The sequence below is a fragment of the Neodiprion lecontei genome, chromosome 7 (genome assembly GCF_021901455.1).
Source record: "Neodiprion lecontei isolate iyNeoLeco1 chromosome 7, iyNeoLeco1.1, whole genome shotgun sequence".
NCBI classification, from domain to species: Eukaryota; Metazoa; Arthropoda; class Insecta; order Hymenoptera; family Diprionidae; genus Neodiprion; species Neodiprion lecontei.
The window spans coordinates 3159092-3176713 of NC_060266.1; the positions used below are offsets into that span (position 1 = coordinate 3159092).

The window sequence follows — 17622 nt, forward strand, 5'->3', positions numbered from 1 at the left end:
TTAAAGAATTTACTCAAAAATATCGATCGATATACCTACTCAAGTTTGAGAAAAAGATTCTGGTTCTAAATTTCAAAAAAACGTGGGTAGAAAAGTGTTTGTCACATGAGCGCTTCAAGTTTCGCTGAAAATAGACCACTTTTACTTAAGACCACATTTCAATTGGATAAAAAGCGAGATACACTCAATAACAAGTCACACAATACTCGTAGCTTGTTATTGAACAGATCCGTGAGATTAATCTTTGCGCTATTTGGTGCCGAGGAACTGAGTCTTTATATTATACCGGATTAATGTGCCTTCTTATACTACAGAATACAGCTATGAAAGACTTATCGCCATTAAACCAAAAGTCATTTGCCAGCTTATGATTTGTGAATTACATAAATCTAATCTGCATGCAGTTATCTTGACCTCGAACGTTTGAGTCTGGTTATTAGGCACAAGATAGGAACACTGCAGTTCTACGCCTCATTGTCGACGGAGTGAGGAACACAGCACTAATATTCACAATCAGCTTATCACGAAAGAGCGTTGCAGTCGGATCTTCAGATCGATTTTGTGACGAAGTCTACTTTCGGCTAAGATTCAGTGGTCTTGTCTACTCAATTTTAACGTCTCGACGATGCTTTCGTCGTGGAAACTTTGTTGTAAGTAATTTTGGCAACCGGTAGAAACCCAAACTCTGGAAGAAGTTGTCACAATCTCACGAACTGTTTGACATACTCGCGTCGATGAAAAGAATAATCGTTTTACAGGTGCGAGGATACCGCAGCGATGGGTATTCACAGTGATGGGATGTCTGGCAGCTGTAAACGCTTACACCATGCGAATATCTATGTCGTTAGCGATCACGGAGATGGTCGTATCTGCGAAAACTTCGAACAGTACGAGTTCGAACGAAATTTGTCCAGCATCCGATTCGACAACCTCGGGTACCGGTAGCGGTGGCAGTTACGATTGGGATTCTTATACACAAGTAAGAAAACACGGATTTAAGTTTCGATATTGGCAAGGAATCATGTCACGGTGATCCAGGTGATCGTTAGAATTGAATTTTCAAGGTTGTATTCTTAAAGAGGCACTGCTTCACATAACGTGTTTAAACAAATTCGCAACAAAGTAAAGACAAGTAAGTAACTCGTAGTAATAAACAATATCTGGATACTTCACTTCAACAATTACTTCACTTTAGTCATCCGTATAACCGTTCTCCACCAATTCCAAAAAATTGAACATTATGATACAAATCCAGAAATTGAATTGCAGGGAATCATTCTGTCGAGTTTCTACTGGGGTTACGTGTTCACTCAAATTCCGGGTGGAATGCTGGCTGACAAAATTGGGGGAAAGTACGTCCTGGGTTTGAGCATCTTCTCGACTGCCATATTCACACTTCTGACACCGGTGGTGGTCGAAGCATTCGACTCTACGGGTCTCATAATCCTGCGCATCCTGATAGGCTTAGGGGAGGGAGTGACCATACCAGCCATGGCAGAGCTCGTACCCCGATGGTCCGCGCCGGGTGAAGAGTCGACCATCGCGACGGTCGTGACATCGGGAACCAAACTTGGAACCGTGCTGGGCAGCGCGCTCTCGGGAGTTATGATCCAAAATTCATCTATCGGCTGGCCGCTGTTATTTTACGTCTTCGGTGCAGCCGGTGTGCTCTGGTTCTTTGCGTGGGTCTTGCTTTGCTACAACACTCCCGACGTCCACCCCTTCATAACCGACTCGGAGAAGAACTACTTGCGGAAAACGACAAACTGCAAAAAAGAGCTGGTACCGACACCATGGCGACACATTCTGACCTCAGTTCCAGTCTGGGCTTTGTTGATTGCAACTATCGGTAACGGTTTCAGCTATTTCACCATGGTCACGGACCTTCCTCTCTACATGAGCAACGTCCTCAACTTCTCTGTTCAATCGAATGGCTTTTTGTCGGCTCTTCCCTCCCTGCTTATGTGGATCGTGAGCATTGCATCGTCATGGGTTGCCGACTGGTTCATAAAGACACGGAAAATGAGTGTCACGAACGTGAGGAAATCTTTCACCGCTGTCGCCATGGTCGTGCCAGCCATTTTTATCGTCACGGCATCCTACGTTGGCTGCAACCGCGACGTCGTCGTTGTTCTCTTTGTGCTCGGCATGGGTTTCATGGGCCTAGGTACTCCCGGGATTTTCATTAACCCGATAGATTTGAGTCCCAACCATTCTGGAACCGTCATGGGAATGAAGTCGACGATAAACGCTCTGGCAGGGATAGCCGCTCCGTATCTTATTGGCATTCTGACGCCGAATCAGACGGTTTCCGAGTGGAGAGTCGTATTCTGGATCTGCTTTGTCTCTTTCTTAGAATGTGCTCTCGTCTTCGTTATCTGGGGTGATGGAAAAGTGCAGTACTGGAATGACCCTGATTTTCGAGTTCGACTTGATAATCAACAACCGGTAACTAAAATACAAGATGTCGAAAACGTTGCTAGGTCAGACATAACGGCTCAACTGCCGTCGAATTAAATAGAGATTCTCACGCCGGAATGCTTTGCATTCAGTATTGGATGAACTCGAATCAAAAGATTCTTAATACGCAATGACCTCAGCGTTCATTTCTCCACTCCATTCCTGGTCTTTGATGAACCCGTTTTCCAATCAGACTAATCGGAATTCATGGTCTGATGCTCCATGCACTGAACACAAGGACGTGTCCATCGGTCATTTTCGAGAATGTCAATCGTACGTTATAAGTTAATTAAGATTGCATACGAGCAAAGCAATCTAATCTGAATTCAGATTTGCACTTGGCAATGGGGCGGTCAAGACGATAATAGAAATAAACCAAAATCAGATCATTTTCAAACATACACAAAGTGCAAACTTCAGTAATAATACCGAAAACAAATTCGCTGTCGAAATTTGCGTAACTTGGTATTCGAATTCAAGTACGAAAAAGTTATCATGAGTTTTAGAGGTCAACCCAATGTAACCCCTCACATCTGTTCATACTTATCACAGGTTTTGAATAATCTCTACATTATCTTTGATTCAAAACAGATTAATACGCAATGACTTCATTTATAATATTCGCTGCGACTGTAAGCATTGATACATCGAGCATTTATTGAGCTGTCACCCTTGCTTACTATGCTTTCGTCAAAATTATACCTCTGGGAATATGCGAGATAATTCAAAACGTTTCAACATTGTTTAATTGAATGGAAAATTTAACTGTAATAAATAAAGAATTTTTTTAACATTATTTACACGTTAAAGTTTGTCAGATGAACCGAAATCTAACAAAGAAAAGCAGAACGAAATGGATAACCAGATTGGATTTTATCGCAGTGGCGAGATAAACACAATCTATATTGCCACCAAGTGCACTGTATCGAATCCAGAGATGAGAAAAGTTTTCAAATACCCTTGAATGAGGGCATAGAATCGCAATTCGATTATGAAAGATCTACGAAATTGGTGATATCCGTGTAAACGATAAAAAAAAAGGTAAGAAGATAAGAGAGGGGGAAGATATAACGCGCAAGAAACTGAAAACGTGGCATATTCCATAAATTTCCATCAAAATCAGTAACAACAAAATTTGTGTCGATGAAAACTCGACACATAAGTAATCAAATTATCATACATCCAAAGTTGCGATTGGCTCAAGAGATCGGGAAAATATTCAATCCAAAAAGTCTTGCAGGATGGTCGCTTATGAAAAAATTGAGCGATGATAAATTAAAATTGGAATAAAATGACTCAGAGCAGATAAATAATTTGACCTTGTTTGGTTTAAAAAGTGTACGGGGTTCCAAGTCATTTTTTTTTCTTTGCACGATGTCAAAGGGATAAAATGCTTATTCGGAATTATTCGGAATTATTCGGATATTCTGCTAGGTCAACTTAAATCGACCACCCTGTATACGTCAACGTCGAAATCGCACAAGTTACCCCTTTAAGAGTGTATCAAATTTAAGATTCGTAACGTGGGTGGACGGAAAAGTTCGATACCGGAATGACCCGACCTTCAGACCGAAACAAACCAATATTCGGGATATTCTCGATGTCAGTTTTTAATCATTCGAAACATACGCAGGGAAATCGTAATGCCAAATTAAGCTCATAGTCAGTATCGCGTCAGGACGTACAATTTCAGAAATAAGATACAAACTGAACAATTTGACGAAATTTACATTTTAGAAAAAATAAGAAAAAAATCGAGCAATTTCACGATGTGCAGTGAAAAATCAGTCTCAGAACTACCGATCCCCGAATCAAGAGCAACCAGCAGGAATAACAACAACAGGCAACGAAGCATCGCGCCCAGCGAAAGAGATGCAACGAGCTGTTTCATCTCGATCAAAATAAGATACCTAATTGCTGGACAGCATCACGACGAGACAGGGAAATCGCAACGCAACAGGTTCGTACAGAGAAATCTACGAGAGGCAGATATTCGTACCGTAAACATGACTCGACTCACCTCTGTGGTGTCTGCAGCAGACGAAATTGATTGGAGCAGCTCGATTCGCCAGGCATGGATCGCATCCGATCGTCACTCGCACGTATTCGCCACTTGACATTGCGCACGCTGTTGAAAATTACTACGAATTTACTACTCATTTACCGTACAAAAAGATCGTCAGTTTACGAAAGTTAGGTTGCAAATTTACAAATTCGGTAAATCACTATGCGTTTGTCTTAAATTTACTATGAAAATTTTTGATTTTATTAAAATTTATAAAAAACAGAAAAACACAAAAAAGTTATTGGAATTTACCAAATTTTATTGTATTTTCAAATTGAATAAACAGCAAATGTAGGGAGAATTCACTGTTCCGTATCCGAATAAAACTTCCCATTCGGTGTATGGGAGTCCATAGAGAACTTTTCAACAGCGTAGATACACTTTCGGTTATCAAAAAACACGGAAAGAAAAAAGCACACACACGCACACACACGCACGGACACACGGACGCCGAATATCACGCGGTAAGCGTCGCGACGCCGTCAGACTGCGTGGCGCCGCGCGCGATCGCCGTACGCAAATGACGCTTCGTTGAGTTCCGACCGACGCTGACCGATTCGCAACGTAAACACGGAACCGCGTCGGTTGGGCTTCCGTTGCTCGCTGCGTCAGGTGTTGACCTTGGTTGAAGGATTCAAAATAACGTGTAAGGGTCTGGATTTTAAACTTCTTAATTGCTGATTGCACACTTCCAAAGTAGAACATCGAAGATGCGTAGCTACGTAAATTTTTATTTCTTGCAGAATAACAACGAGCATCGGAACAAGGAAGCAATCATGGATGACTTGAAAGTATTGGTTACTGGAAGTAAGGCAATAAGTAGAAGACATTCAAACAGGCTGTTCAGGATTTCAATTTTAACTTGTAAGATAATATTATTTATAATTTACGATGTATGAAGATCTGTTGAAGTTTGGAAAAAAAAATATGCTATACGATTGATTTCGAGAATTCTTACTCGGTAAAAAATTATAGTAATTAAAAACGTCAATTCCGAAAAAAATCAATTCGTTCTCTAATGACGTATATAAACAATCGTTTTGCGGTACAGAATCGCCGGTTTGAGCGATGATTCGGTGATAATTGTACAAAAAAATTCCAACCGCCAGTCAGCACTATTTTTGCGATTCAGATTACAAGCATCGACTGCTTTGATCTGATGAACATAGATAACGAATTGAACAGCGCGGAAAACAAACCTTTTCATTTCATTCTACTGCAATAGCTACGTTATTGTCAAATAAAAGCATTAGAAGAATGTTACGAAAAAAATTTCTATTCATTTTTTAATACAAGTTACCCGCTACTGAATTATTACCCCCCAAAGTGATACGAACAACTTTCAACCGAATATTCGAGTATTTTGAAATCAACTACATATGAATAACACGGCAACAGCATCGGCTGATAATCGACGTTAAAATTTAAACTAACAATAAGATGCGACGCGTTAATTCGAGGTCCAATTTCGTGATAAATTCTTTGATCAATTAAAAGTAAAATCAGATTTAGACATACTTCCTGTCAGTAAAGTTATGTATTATAAATATTTCGAAACTTTGCAGAGCCGGAAAATGAAACACAATTACAAGAGATACTTGGAATTTGCAATTATTAGCGACAAATCAGTTAAGAACATGCTTATTACACCGATCCATTTAAAAAATTATTAAATAAGGACGTATTCTGGAAGTGGACGCAAGAATTGTCGAAAACTTATCAAGATTTGAAGAATACTTTTGTAAATAATATAATTTTACACCATGTATCGACAGATATCCCATTTAATGTGCAAACTGATGCTAGTGATAAAAAAATCATCCCGTAAAAATATCAAAGACTCAAGTTAGCATAAAGAAAATTACTGAAGCATACACCGGTACCTAAAGTGGGTCAGCCTAATTGAATTTATAAATAGTAGATTAAGTAACTATTGTAATAATAATAATAAGGTTAATAACTTATCGATGTCTCAAAGAAAATACGATATAAAAGACGCAGGATTATTAAATCTGGCGATTCAACATTTTCTTGTCGTTGCCTTGCTTCTTTAGTTCGACTCACACGTATAACTATCGTCTCTACTCTCTCCTAACTCTCTTCCGCCTCAATCGTCAACTCTCTACTACTCTCTTCCTCTCTCGCTGTATACTTCGCCTGCCATTCACTCACACTCCAATTACTCTCTATCTACATTTTGCCGTCACTTGTATCTCACCGTATTTAACAAAAATTAAATTGAAAACAACTTTTATTAATTTTCTGCAATACAATAAACGGTACGGATATAAGAAAATTTCTTCATACAATGCGAGTATGTTTTACAGGTTTTACGTACGTAAAGTACCCGTTACTCATACTGCAAACTTACGCTCGACCCGAAAAGACCGAGTTCACCCCCTTGTTACATAATATACTATTTCAGGTTCGATAGAAACTTCGTAAATAATAGCTCTTTTACACTAAAGTCAACTTTTTTATACCGTAGTTATTTTTATTTTTACATTTGGTACATTTCCGGTTTTGGTACATTATTTGGACAAATCGTTTTCTAAACTTTAAAGTAACGTGACACTCGGCTCGATGCGCCTCCCCACCCTAGAGCATAGCGTCATATTTGAACGGTGTCTTGATCTTGTCATCAGATTGTTAAGTCCGTCAGTTGGCTCGAGGTCTAGCCATGGATCAGACGTACTGTGTAATCGGTCTAATTTTGGTGACACTCTCGCTTTTATACCGGCATTTGACCAGCACTTACGGTTACTGGAAAAACAAGTCGGTACCATGTTTGAACGGAGCTTTACCGGGTCTCGGACACATCGCGCCGATGATTTTTCTGCGAAAGCAGATGTCGGATATGTACAGAGACTTCTACAACGAGATGCCGGGTCGCAGTGTAATCGGTCTCTACAACTTTCGAAGACCGTCCTTGATGCTGCGCGATCCGGAATTGGTGAAGTGCATAATGACGAACAAATTTAAGGATTTCTCCGACAATGACTTTGAGATAGACACAAGAACGGATCCCATACTGGCCACTAATCCCGGCTTCACAAACGGAGATCGCTGGAAAGCATCGAGACAGCAATTGAGCTCGGCCTTCACCTTGGGGAAGCTTAAATATTTATTCGAGTCCATCAAGATCACTTGCGGTGAGCTCGACGGGTATTTAAATGAAAAATGCAGCGTAAATGATCGCCGTGATACAGTGGAGCTGGAATTGAAGGATCTGTTCTCGAAATACACAGCTGGGATCGTCGCAAGCTCAGCTTTTGGCGTCGTCGATGACAGTTTTAAAAGTGACGGTAAATACGGAGCTTTCAGAGCCACTGGACGACTGATGTTCGAGCCGAGCTTCGCGAAGAGTCTGATCCAGAACATCATGCTGTTCATACCGGTGCCGTCGAGGATCATGAAGACACGTTTCATACCCAAAGAAGTAGATCAGTTCATTAGGAAGGTCGTCAAGGACGTTATCAAGCACAGAGAAGAGCGGGGCGGCAAATACACGGACTTCTTGCAGCTCATGATCGAGACCAAGAAGAACGCCAAGGTCGACCTGAGCTTGGAGCAGTTAGTCGACAACGACGTCATCGCGTCTCGCGCAGGTTCCTTCTTTTTTGACGTGTACGAATCGATCAACGTCACCCTGAGTTTCCTGGTATTCCAGATCGCCGAACACCCCGAAGTCCAAGATCGTCTCCGCCAGGAAGTCGTAGACATCGTTTCAGATAGTGGTGGCCTCACTTACGAAGCTGTCCAGCGAATGGTATACATGGATCGAGTCATCAACGAATCCGCACGCCTTTATCCCGCTTTTGGAGCACTTTTTAAACGGTGTACGAATGACACTGAGCTCGTAGGTTCGGACGGAATCACTTGTCAAGTCAGTACTGGAACTTCTATCGTGATACCGGTTGCTGCTTTGCACATGGATCCCGAGTACTGGCCGAAACCTGAGGAATTTAATCCTGAACGTTTCACCGAGGAGAACAAACAGCGGCGACACAAATTTGTCTATCTTCCGTTTGGAGGGGGGCCGAGGATTTGTCCTGGACAACGGGTCGCCGTGTTCATCGTGAAGGCTGCTGTCGCGACGATCATTCAGAAGTACAGATTCGATGTGTCGTCGCGAAACAAAATCCCCATTCAATTGAACCCAAACTACTTTCTGACTACTGCTGTTGGCGGACTTTGGGTGAAATTCACACCGTTGTGAAACGAGCTGCTTCTTCATGAACTGTTAATGTATGAATTTTGGCTCTTTTGGCCTCGCAAGTCAAATCAGCATCTGATAAATTATAATTGTTTTCAATTTCACTTGAGTTTTGCTCAAGCCGGTCTTGATGATCAGGAGGTACATTCACTTCATTAAAAGTATCTCATATTATCCTTCCTAGTTTCGGTTGTTGAAAACATTTCTTCTTAACGCAAAACGATTTACACAAGTGCAGTTGATTTTGTATACCAGAAACTAGTTGAGAATAAAAAAGTATAGTAGTTATCCAGTCGTCCGACACCGTTCAAATGTTACGTAACGCTCAGACGAGAAGGGGGGAGGGGGGGAGGGGCGCGAAAACAGATAAAAACATCGTTGTGTAATAACTAAACGAGTCCTGAGATAATTAAGCGGTAGATGAATATTCATTTCGGCAGGAAAAGAAATACTTCTAAGATGTCATTATGATTCTCATATCGATACAATAATGTGCTCAGTAATGATGTCTTTAATGGGATATTTCATGGAATTGAGTGAACCAATTACTTTTTCGTTAGTCGCATAGTTTGACCACTCCAGGTTTCACCAAAAACAGACGATCTTTATCCAAGTTCACATTTCAACCGAATAAAAATAGATAAAACATCGAAAACAAGTCGCACAATCCTCGAAGCACGTTTTCGAACAGACCTTTGACACTAATCTCTAATCTATTCGGTACCGGAAGAACTATGTCTTTATAGTATACCAGATTCCCGGGAAATTTTTTTTTTCCTTCATCTTGGTAAACATTTTTCAAATCAATTATGATTATATTTGATTTACGTGAATCCAAATTTTGAAGAATCGAAGAGCTACCGAAATTTCCTTAGATATAAGTATATTTACGTACACTCAAGTTGATTTGATGTTGTCAATAAACGCTTATGCTTATTAGGTCTCCGTAATTCTACTTCAATTTCGGTAGATTTACTTAGATGTAAATAGATCATATTGCATTGGAGCCTTTTGCTGATTAGATCTGAGTAGATCTCGTTCGATCTATGTAGATCTCATCAGATTTAATTTTACATCTGAACATCAGTTCATACCCGAACAGTACCTACTTGATTTTGTTCCAGGCTCTGCTTAACCAAATGTACTATCCGTAACCTAAACGTGTGAGAATATTCAAGGAGCAACCTAGCTCGGATGATAGAGTCAAGTACATTAATCTGTAGGGCGTGAGATCGCGTCTTCATGTTAGTGACGTTTTTTTAATCTTTCAATTCCTTCAAATTGTTAACTTCTTTTTATTTATAAAAAATGGATACATAATTTGACTGTAAATGAACGACTTTTACGATTCCACTACATTTAGAGAAATTTAAGGCACGTGGATCTATTTGAAAATTCACATCTAACATGTAAAATCTACGTGGATGAAAAATATTATTTCCGAGATTTGTCCTGTTAAACTACAGCATGAATAAATAGGCTATAAAAGGTTTATTGCCATATAATCGCGGGTTTTACCAGTATATAATTTGGGTATTACATAATGATTCTACATAGTTCACGTGCCATTATGACTGTCTTGTTATTGAGCACAAGATAGGGAGACTACAGGTCTGCATCTCACAGATACAACGTGATAAAAAAAAAACATGAGAGCTGTCATGGGACAGCCGGTACGAACGAAGTTCCTTACGCTATATTACTGCTCATTGAATAAATTAAGAACGTTTAATTGAAGAATAATTAAATGAAAAATCAAATATATGAAGGAATGGTAATAAAATCGTACGAATGTGTTTTTGAAAGATATAAAAAGAAAGAGAGGCAAAGTATAGACGTACGCTGTGAGAGAGCGCGCTGCGGCCCAAAGTATAGTTGTACGCTGTAGGAGAGAGAAAGAGGGGCGAAGTATAGTCGTGCGCTGTGAGTGAGAGAGACCGCTGCTGCCGTCTCCCACCCCAAGCGCTGAGACAGAGAGAGAGAGCGCGCGCACACGCTGGAATAGAGAGAGAGAGAGAGAGGGAGATCGCGCGCACTATAGCAAACGAGCACTATAGCCAAAAAGTGTCGGTTTTTTGGTGTCGTTTTTTTCCGCCTAGCCCCTACGGTGAACGAGCGATAAGGAACTTCGTTCCAAAACAGTGCTAGTACTCAGAATCAGCTTATCACGGAAAATTGTAACACGTCTTCACATTTATTTTGTAATGAAGTCTACTTTCGGCTGAAGTCCAGTGTTCTTCTCTACACAATTTTAACGTCTTAAGAATGCTTTCGTCGTGGAAACTTTGTTGTAAGTAATTTTAACCACCGGTATAAAAACAAATTCTCAAATAGGTTGTCACAATCTGGTGAAGTGTTTGATATACTCGTGTCGATTAAAATAATAATCGTCTGACAGGTTCGAGTATACCGCAGCGATGGGTATTCGCAGTGATGGGATGTTTGGCAGGTGTGAACGCTTACACCATGCAAATATCTCTGTCACTAGCGATCACGCAGATGGTCGTATCTGCGGAAACTTCAAACAGTACGAGTTCGGACGAATTTTGTCCAGCATCCGATTCGACAAACTCGGGTACCGGTAGCGGTGGCAGTTACGAATGGAATACTTATACACAAGTAAGAAAATACCGATTTTTGTTTCGTTATTGGCAAGGAATCATGTCACGTTAATTCAAGTAATCGCTAGAATTGACTTCTAGAGCTTTTTGTATTCTAAGAGAGGCGTTGCTTCACAAAACGTGTTTGAACAAATTCAAAACAAGGCAAAGACAAGCCAGTCACTCGTAGTAATAACCAAGATCTGGATACTTCAGAATTTATTCTCCAGGATATGTAGAAAGATTATCTCATTTCAGTCGTCCATGTGACCATCCTTCCCTTATTTCCAAAAAAATTAACATTATGATACAAATCCATTAATTAAATTGCAGGGGGTCATTCTGTCGAGTTTCTACTGGGGTTACTTGTTCACTCAGATTCCGGGTGGAATGCTGGCTGACAAAATTGGCGGAAAGTACGTCCTGGGTTTGAGCATCTTCTCGACTGCCATATTCACACTTCTGACACCGGTGGTGGTCGAAGCATTCGACTCTACGGGTCTCATAATCCTGCGCATCCTGATAGGCTTAGGGGAGGGAGTGACCGTACCAGCCATGTTGGAGCTCGTACCCCGATGGTCCGCGCCAGGTGAAGAGTCGACCATCGCGACGGTCGTGACATCGGGATCCGTACTTGGAACCTTGCTGAGCATGGCGCTTTCCGGAGTTCTGATCCAAAATTCATCCATGGGTTGGCCGCTGGTATTTTACGTCTTTGGAGCAGCCGGTGTGCTCTGGTTCTTTGCGTGGCTCTTACTCTGCTACAACAATCCCGACGTCAACCCCTTCATAACCGAGTCGGAGAAGAACTACTTGCGGAAAACGACAAACTGCAAAAAAGAGCTGGTACCGACACCCTGGCGACACATTCTGACCTCAGTTCCAGTCTGGGCTTTGTTGATTGCAACTATCGGCGACGGTTTCAGCTATTTCACCATGGTCACGGACCTTCCTCTCTACATGAGAAGCGTCCTCAACTTCTCTGTTCAGTCGAATGGCTTTCTGTCGGCTCTTCCCTCCTTGCTTATGTGGATCGTGAGCATTGCGTCGTCATGGGTTGCCGACTGGTTCATAAAGACACGGAAAATGAATGTCACGAACGTGAGGAAATCTTTCACCGCCGTCGCCATGGTCGTGCCAGCCATTTTCATCGTCACGGCATCCTACGTTGGCTGCAACCGCGTCGTCGTCGTTGTTCTCTTTGTGCTCGGCATGGGTTTCATGGGCCTAGCTAATCCCGGGATTTTCATTAACCCGATAGATTTGAGTCCCAACCATTCTGGAACCATCATGGGAATGAAAACGACTGTCAGCGCTCTGACAGGGATAGCCGCTCCGTATCTCGTCGGCGTTCTAACGCCAAATCAGATGGTTTCCGAGTGGAGAGTCGTATTCTGGATCTGCTTTGGCTCTTTCTTAGAATGTGCTCTCGTCTTCGTTATCTGGGGTGATGGAAAAGTGCAGTACTGGAATGACCCTGATTTTCGAGTTCGACTTGATAATCAACAACCGGTAACTAAAATACAAAAAGTTGAAAACGTTGCTAGGTCAAACATAACGATTGAACTGCCTTTGAGTTAGATACAAATTTTCACGCTAGAATTTCATCCATTCAGTATCGGTAGCTGCGAATTGAAAGATTCTTAGTACACAATCACCTTACTATTCATTTCTCAACCCTATTACTGATCTTAGATGTAAGCGTTTTTCAGTCGGACCAATCGAGATTCATGGTCTGACTCACTGTCATCTGGCCACAAGCGCGTCTACACCGATCATTGTCGAATATTTTCGATCGACAATCAATATAAATAATGAAACATAATCGTGATCTGAAAGTTGTAAGTATTTCAGAAGGATTAATGTCTGGAGGTAGTAAATCCCATTAATAAATAGCGGTCACCACGAAGAAATTTCGATAAACGAGACAGCGAACTGATTTACACGCATGGCAGATCGTGTGCTGTTGATTGGACACCCGCTGCACTAACTGGAAGAGTCGCGAAAGATAACGTGGCCTACCAATATCAAGTATAGAATAAAGAAGGCGGCAGCTTAAGAGGTAAAGGCGGTGATCCCACGATGTGAGTCAGCCTGATTAGAGGCGATAAGGACTGATGTGCTCCTCACGATTAACTCCAAGCACGAAACTGCTTGTTACGCTGGTTGAAAATGGAACATTCACCCAAATACATCGATGACTGTCAAAGAAAGCGGTTCAAGCTGATTCACAGCCCTTAAATTGCCACGAATTTTTTGGCCTTACTTTTATCGCCACTCAAAATCTTTTGACAAGACGGCTGAAAATCATCTCTTGGTCAAGTTGATTCATTAAAAAATCTCTAGCAGAGCAGTTCGTTAAGACTTTGACCTCTGTAGTTTACAGAATCTTTCAAAATTCGACGATTTTAATAACTCTGCAGAAATTCCATGTTTCTCTTCATGTTTTAAATAATATCGTCTCTATCATAATACTAATAAATCATTATGATTTGTTTCAACTTGAAACTGAATAAATCTAATCATAATGTTGAATCTACATTTTGAGTAAACCTAATCAATAACCACCAACGTGAGTAGATCATCTTGTGCAGATTTATTAAACTATATCCGTATCCATCTGGTATATGCACCGGCACCTATTTGGCATTGGTGAATTATCCTTATTTCTTTTGAAAAACCCACACAAATTTTACCGTAGATGCCAAGGGGTGAAATTTATCAAGCAAATAGAAGAGGAGGCAGAGCTGGAATAAGAGTTGAATTTCATAAGCTTCAAGTAATCAAACGAGAGGCTCATTTGAAAGAATTTTATTCGGCAGTGACGAAGGGTAATTATTCTGAACCCGGTTAAGAACATGTTCAGTTTAAAATTACAGAAACTATTGATAAATTTCGTGCGTGAAATCGTATTACACAGTTTCTAAACGGCGTATTAAATTATTGAAAAAGATAGGGACGACTTAACAGTTCGTACCCTATCAAAAAGCCCGAAACAACCCATATTAACTAAATTGACTGTGATAAAATCGGAATTATAGCAACGTTATGGACGCATGAAATGTTGTTTCTTAGATAAAAACCCCTCAATGTCCCGAACGGCAAATATCCTGAACACCCTGAGGTCCTGAACGTGCATTCCCGTGGTTGATTCATTGTTCAGAATGTGCGAAGTCTCGATCGAGGACTCGCATCGTCTGCTAATAACTGGTGATGGTTCTGCTGTATCAAATCAGCAGTGTTCGAGTAAGGATAATCTATTCCAGAAATTTGCTGATTTTCTCGCAAGCGTCGACACTTTTGTCGAAATTCTTCTTCGCATTGGAGTGCTGAAACTCATACGTGTCGTATGCTAATTGAACTCTAACTTTTATCAAAAATTTCCTCTTACCCCTTCGGTGTAATAATAATTAATCCGACCAAATCGTAATACTATTTCAAATTAAAATGAAAATAAAATTGATTCGTACTGCATGGTTTGAGTTTAAAATATGCTTTATTACTTGGATAGAATTAGGGTACAACAGTGAATATCATACGAACATCATGTCATCAGAATAGGTAGTAAAACTTTGACAAAAAAAAAAAAAAGAGACAAACTCCAACACACGTCTCGCCAACTATCGATAAATCCTGTTCTCTTCGCGTCGTTTATTACCAACCATGAGGAGGCTCGAATATTCCCATCTGCGGGAAGATCTGAAACAACGAATACGATTGATGCGGATGAAAGCGTTAATTTTCTAAAACTACTTAAACTTAAACTGCCCGGAATGCCTTTGCAGTGTTCAAGATTAAAAACAGGATTTAGTTGAGAATTTTATATCCGCCAAGATTACGTAACGGAACAAGAACGACCGTCGCGGAGTTATCAAACAACATGAAAAAGCATTCATACTACGAATAAGACGCAAGGACAAACGTCGAGATATTGTGGTATTGATTCGAAAAAATTATGCTCTTCTCACGATCGGTCATACGCAGCTTGCTCTGGAGTAGAAGACCCAAAGTACTTTTATCAAATTGAATAGAACTGTATCGACAGTATGATGATTCAGGGCAGCTTTATAATTTATGTATTTAAAGGCTCGTTTACTTTATCCAAATCTCATAGAACCTGGCTGGTTTTGTCCGAGCGAGCTACGAAAACTCAGCCAGTACCTGAACAAGGGGGCGGTGAATTTGTTTTCTCGTCGAATAATATACCCAGTGATACAAATTTGATCTCTCACGATTTTGAATCATGTCCTTGCCGTCTTTTGACTTCGTGTTGCGTTGCGAAACTTTTTAAAGCGCAAACTACTCACCGCTGGATATCCTTCGAAGAAGCACTTCATCACTTCGTACGACATTTCGCGTCTATCCTCAATTTTCGAGTGCTCTTTCACGCATTTCTCCGCCAATGGTTTTGCCCCGGCGCGAACCGTGTCGTCGTTGTCGATCAGCAGAAGGAACCCGGCAGTGTCGAAATCACCGTTTTCACGGAACTGCGGACGAGAAAGGATTACGAACGATCGGAAGGCAAGAGGAATCGTTACTTATTCCCTGATTACAGCCAATCATTAAATTACCAAGTGTTTGCCCTCGAAGAAACATCTCAGGTAGCTCTTCACCTTTGGATTTGCAAAATAGGCCGCGTCTTCTGACTCTGGGTTTTCGAATGCATAGAAAAAAAAAGATTAAAACCAGTTTGTCCAGTGGGTTAGATTTAGACGTAACATTCGAATCAACTGAGGTAAGAACTGGTGGTAGATTTTGTCGTGTTTCAGTAATGCGGAATTGCTAATAATTGTCACATCAAATAAGACCAACTCCAGACGATCCCGCTCCAAAAGCATTTCCAAACAGCGACTTGCGAAGTGAACTGAGTAGGATATTGAAGAATAAAGCAAGATGTTATTTTACCATGTTCCATGCCAGTTTCGGCGAAGCACTTCTCCCTGACTGCTACATGAAAGTCACCCGGTCTTGCAAGGACAACCTGAAAATAAAAATCCTCACGTGTTAGATAGAATGGTCATCGAAATATGGGTTTCAATTCCTCTACGAGGGGATGGATGACTTCCGATTCTTACCTCACTCGCGATAAACAAGCAGGCGAACGTTAGAAGAAAATAGTTCATCTTGGTTACTGGGTCCACAACGGAACGTTTTCGATTCACCAGAAATACAACTCAGTCGGACTGAACTTCGTGCTGTTGATGAGCAGAACTGACTTCCCTGTTGCGTTAGTCCCTGCTTTTATATCAAAAACATCACGGTCGTGATGGTCAAGTTTACACACTTGTGCTGTCAAATAAAAATAGTGTGCGTGGAGTCCACGCCCGGCAAAGGTCAAAGTTCTCACTAATTAGTAGTATAGAGATAAATCTTTACTATCATTTTTAATAGTTTTTATTTTTAGTTTTAATTATTTAAAAAAAGCGATTTCCTAGAACGCACTCCTGAATAATTATGCCTGCTGAATTTTGAGTTTTTGTTGGTTCGATTTTCTATAATTCAATCATTGCGATCACAACCAATTGTGAAAATAATATCTATCGCGAAAGTTTCGTCACTCTACAAACTCATCCAATTACTATAAGTACCATCGACTATGATCAAAATCTTTCGTCGTTAATATTCGTTTTCTTTCGCATTCGCAGCTTTCTTCATTTTCCGTGAAATTTTTTCTTATTGCATTATTTTGTTTGTTTTGTAGCAATTCATTTATTTATTTCGTTATCAGCGGCCAAAGCCCGTACAGAGTTGTACAAAAGAAAATTACTGTAAGAATATAGTAGGCGGAAAGCTCGCCTTGATAATTGAAAATTAAAAAATAAAACACCCTGAATGACGCAATTGACGGCTATTCGTACGAAAAGACATGTTTCGAAGCATTATAGACGCAATAAGCCGTATTATCGTTGATACTTGACAAATCACAGTGTTTGTTGCATACGTCTAATAATCTAATAGCTGAGGAGTGGAACAACGGGTTATTGGAAATCGTAGGAAATTCTAATAGATTAATAGCCGAAACCACGGTCTCTGACTCTGCTGCGCCTGTTGAACTTGCTGAATAACGCGTTGCATCTCATGTTGTTTGACAAAAGTTTCAAGGCGATATTGACGTCGTTCTACTCGATGGAAAATTCCATCGTTGGTACGTTCAAGTACTCTCGAATAGCTTGGAAGTCGTGATCTGTAAATTGCATCGATGAGCTTATTTTATAAGCTACGTGCCTTAAGAATTCCTCTATGATGCCACCTAACGCGTTTGATCGACAATGTTGTTCCGA

The 17622-nt window shown here is 40.6% G+C and overlaps 3 protein-coding genes across 3 annotated transcripts; 2 read left to right on the forward strand and 1 right to left on the reverse strand.

The window, feature by feature from the left end:
* Window positions 1–314: 314 nt before the first annotated feature.
* LOC107216979 lies at window positions 315–9680 on the forward strand. Its single transcript, XM_046745353.1, has 5 exons — window positions 315–650; window positions 759–979; window positions 1270–2514; window positions 5269–5332; window positions 7180–9680. The coding sequence occupies exons 1-5, from the start codon at window positions 626–628 to the stop codon at window positions 8742–8744; spliced, it is 3120 nt and encodes a 1039-aa protein (XP_046601309.1). The 5' UTR covers window positions 315–625; the 3' UTR covers window positions 8745–9680.
* A 575-nt stretch (window positions 9681–10255) lies between these two features.
* Window positions 10256–12922, forward strand: LOC107216977 (sialin-like). The gene is made up of 3 exons (XM_046745354.1): window positions 10256–11031; window positions 11140–11360; window positions 11675–12922. Exons 1-3 carry the CDS (start codon window positions 11007–11009, stop codon window positions 12920–12922), a joined length of 1494 nt encoding a protein of 497 aa, XP_046601310.1. The 5' UTR covers window positions 10256–11006.
* Window positions 12923–14849: 1927 nt separating this feature from the next.
* Window positions 14850–16552, reverse strand: LOC124295303. Its single transcript, XM_046744839.1, has 5 exons — window positions 16417–16552; window positions 16247–16322; window positions 15913–15989; window positions 15649–15828; window positions 14850–15040 (listed from the first exon to the last, which is right to left on the reverse strand). The coding sequence occupies exons 1-5, from the start codon at window positions 16462–16464 to the stop codon at window positions 14996–14998; spliced, it is 426 nt and encodes a 141-aa protein (XP_046600795.1). The 5' UTR covers window positions 16465–16552; the 3' UTR covers window positions 14850–14995.
* Window positions 16553–17622: the final 1070 nt, after the last annotated feature.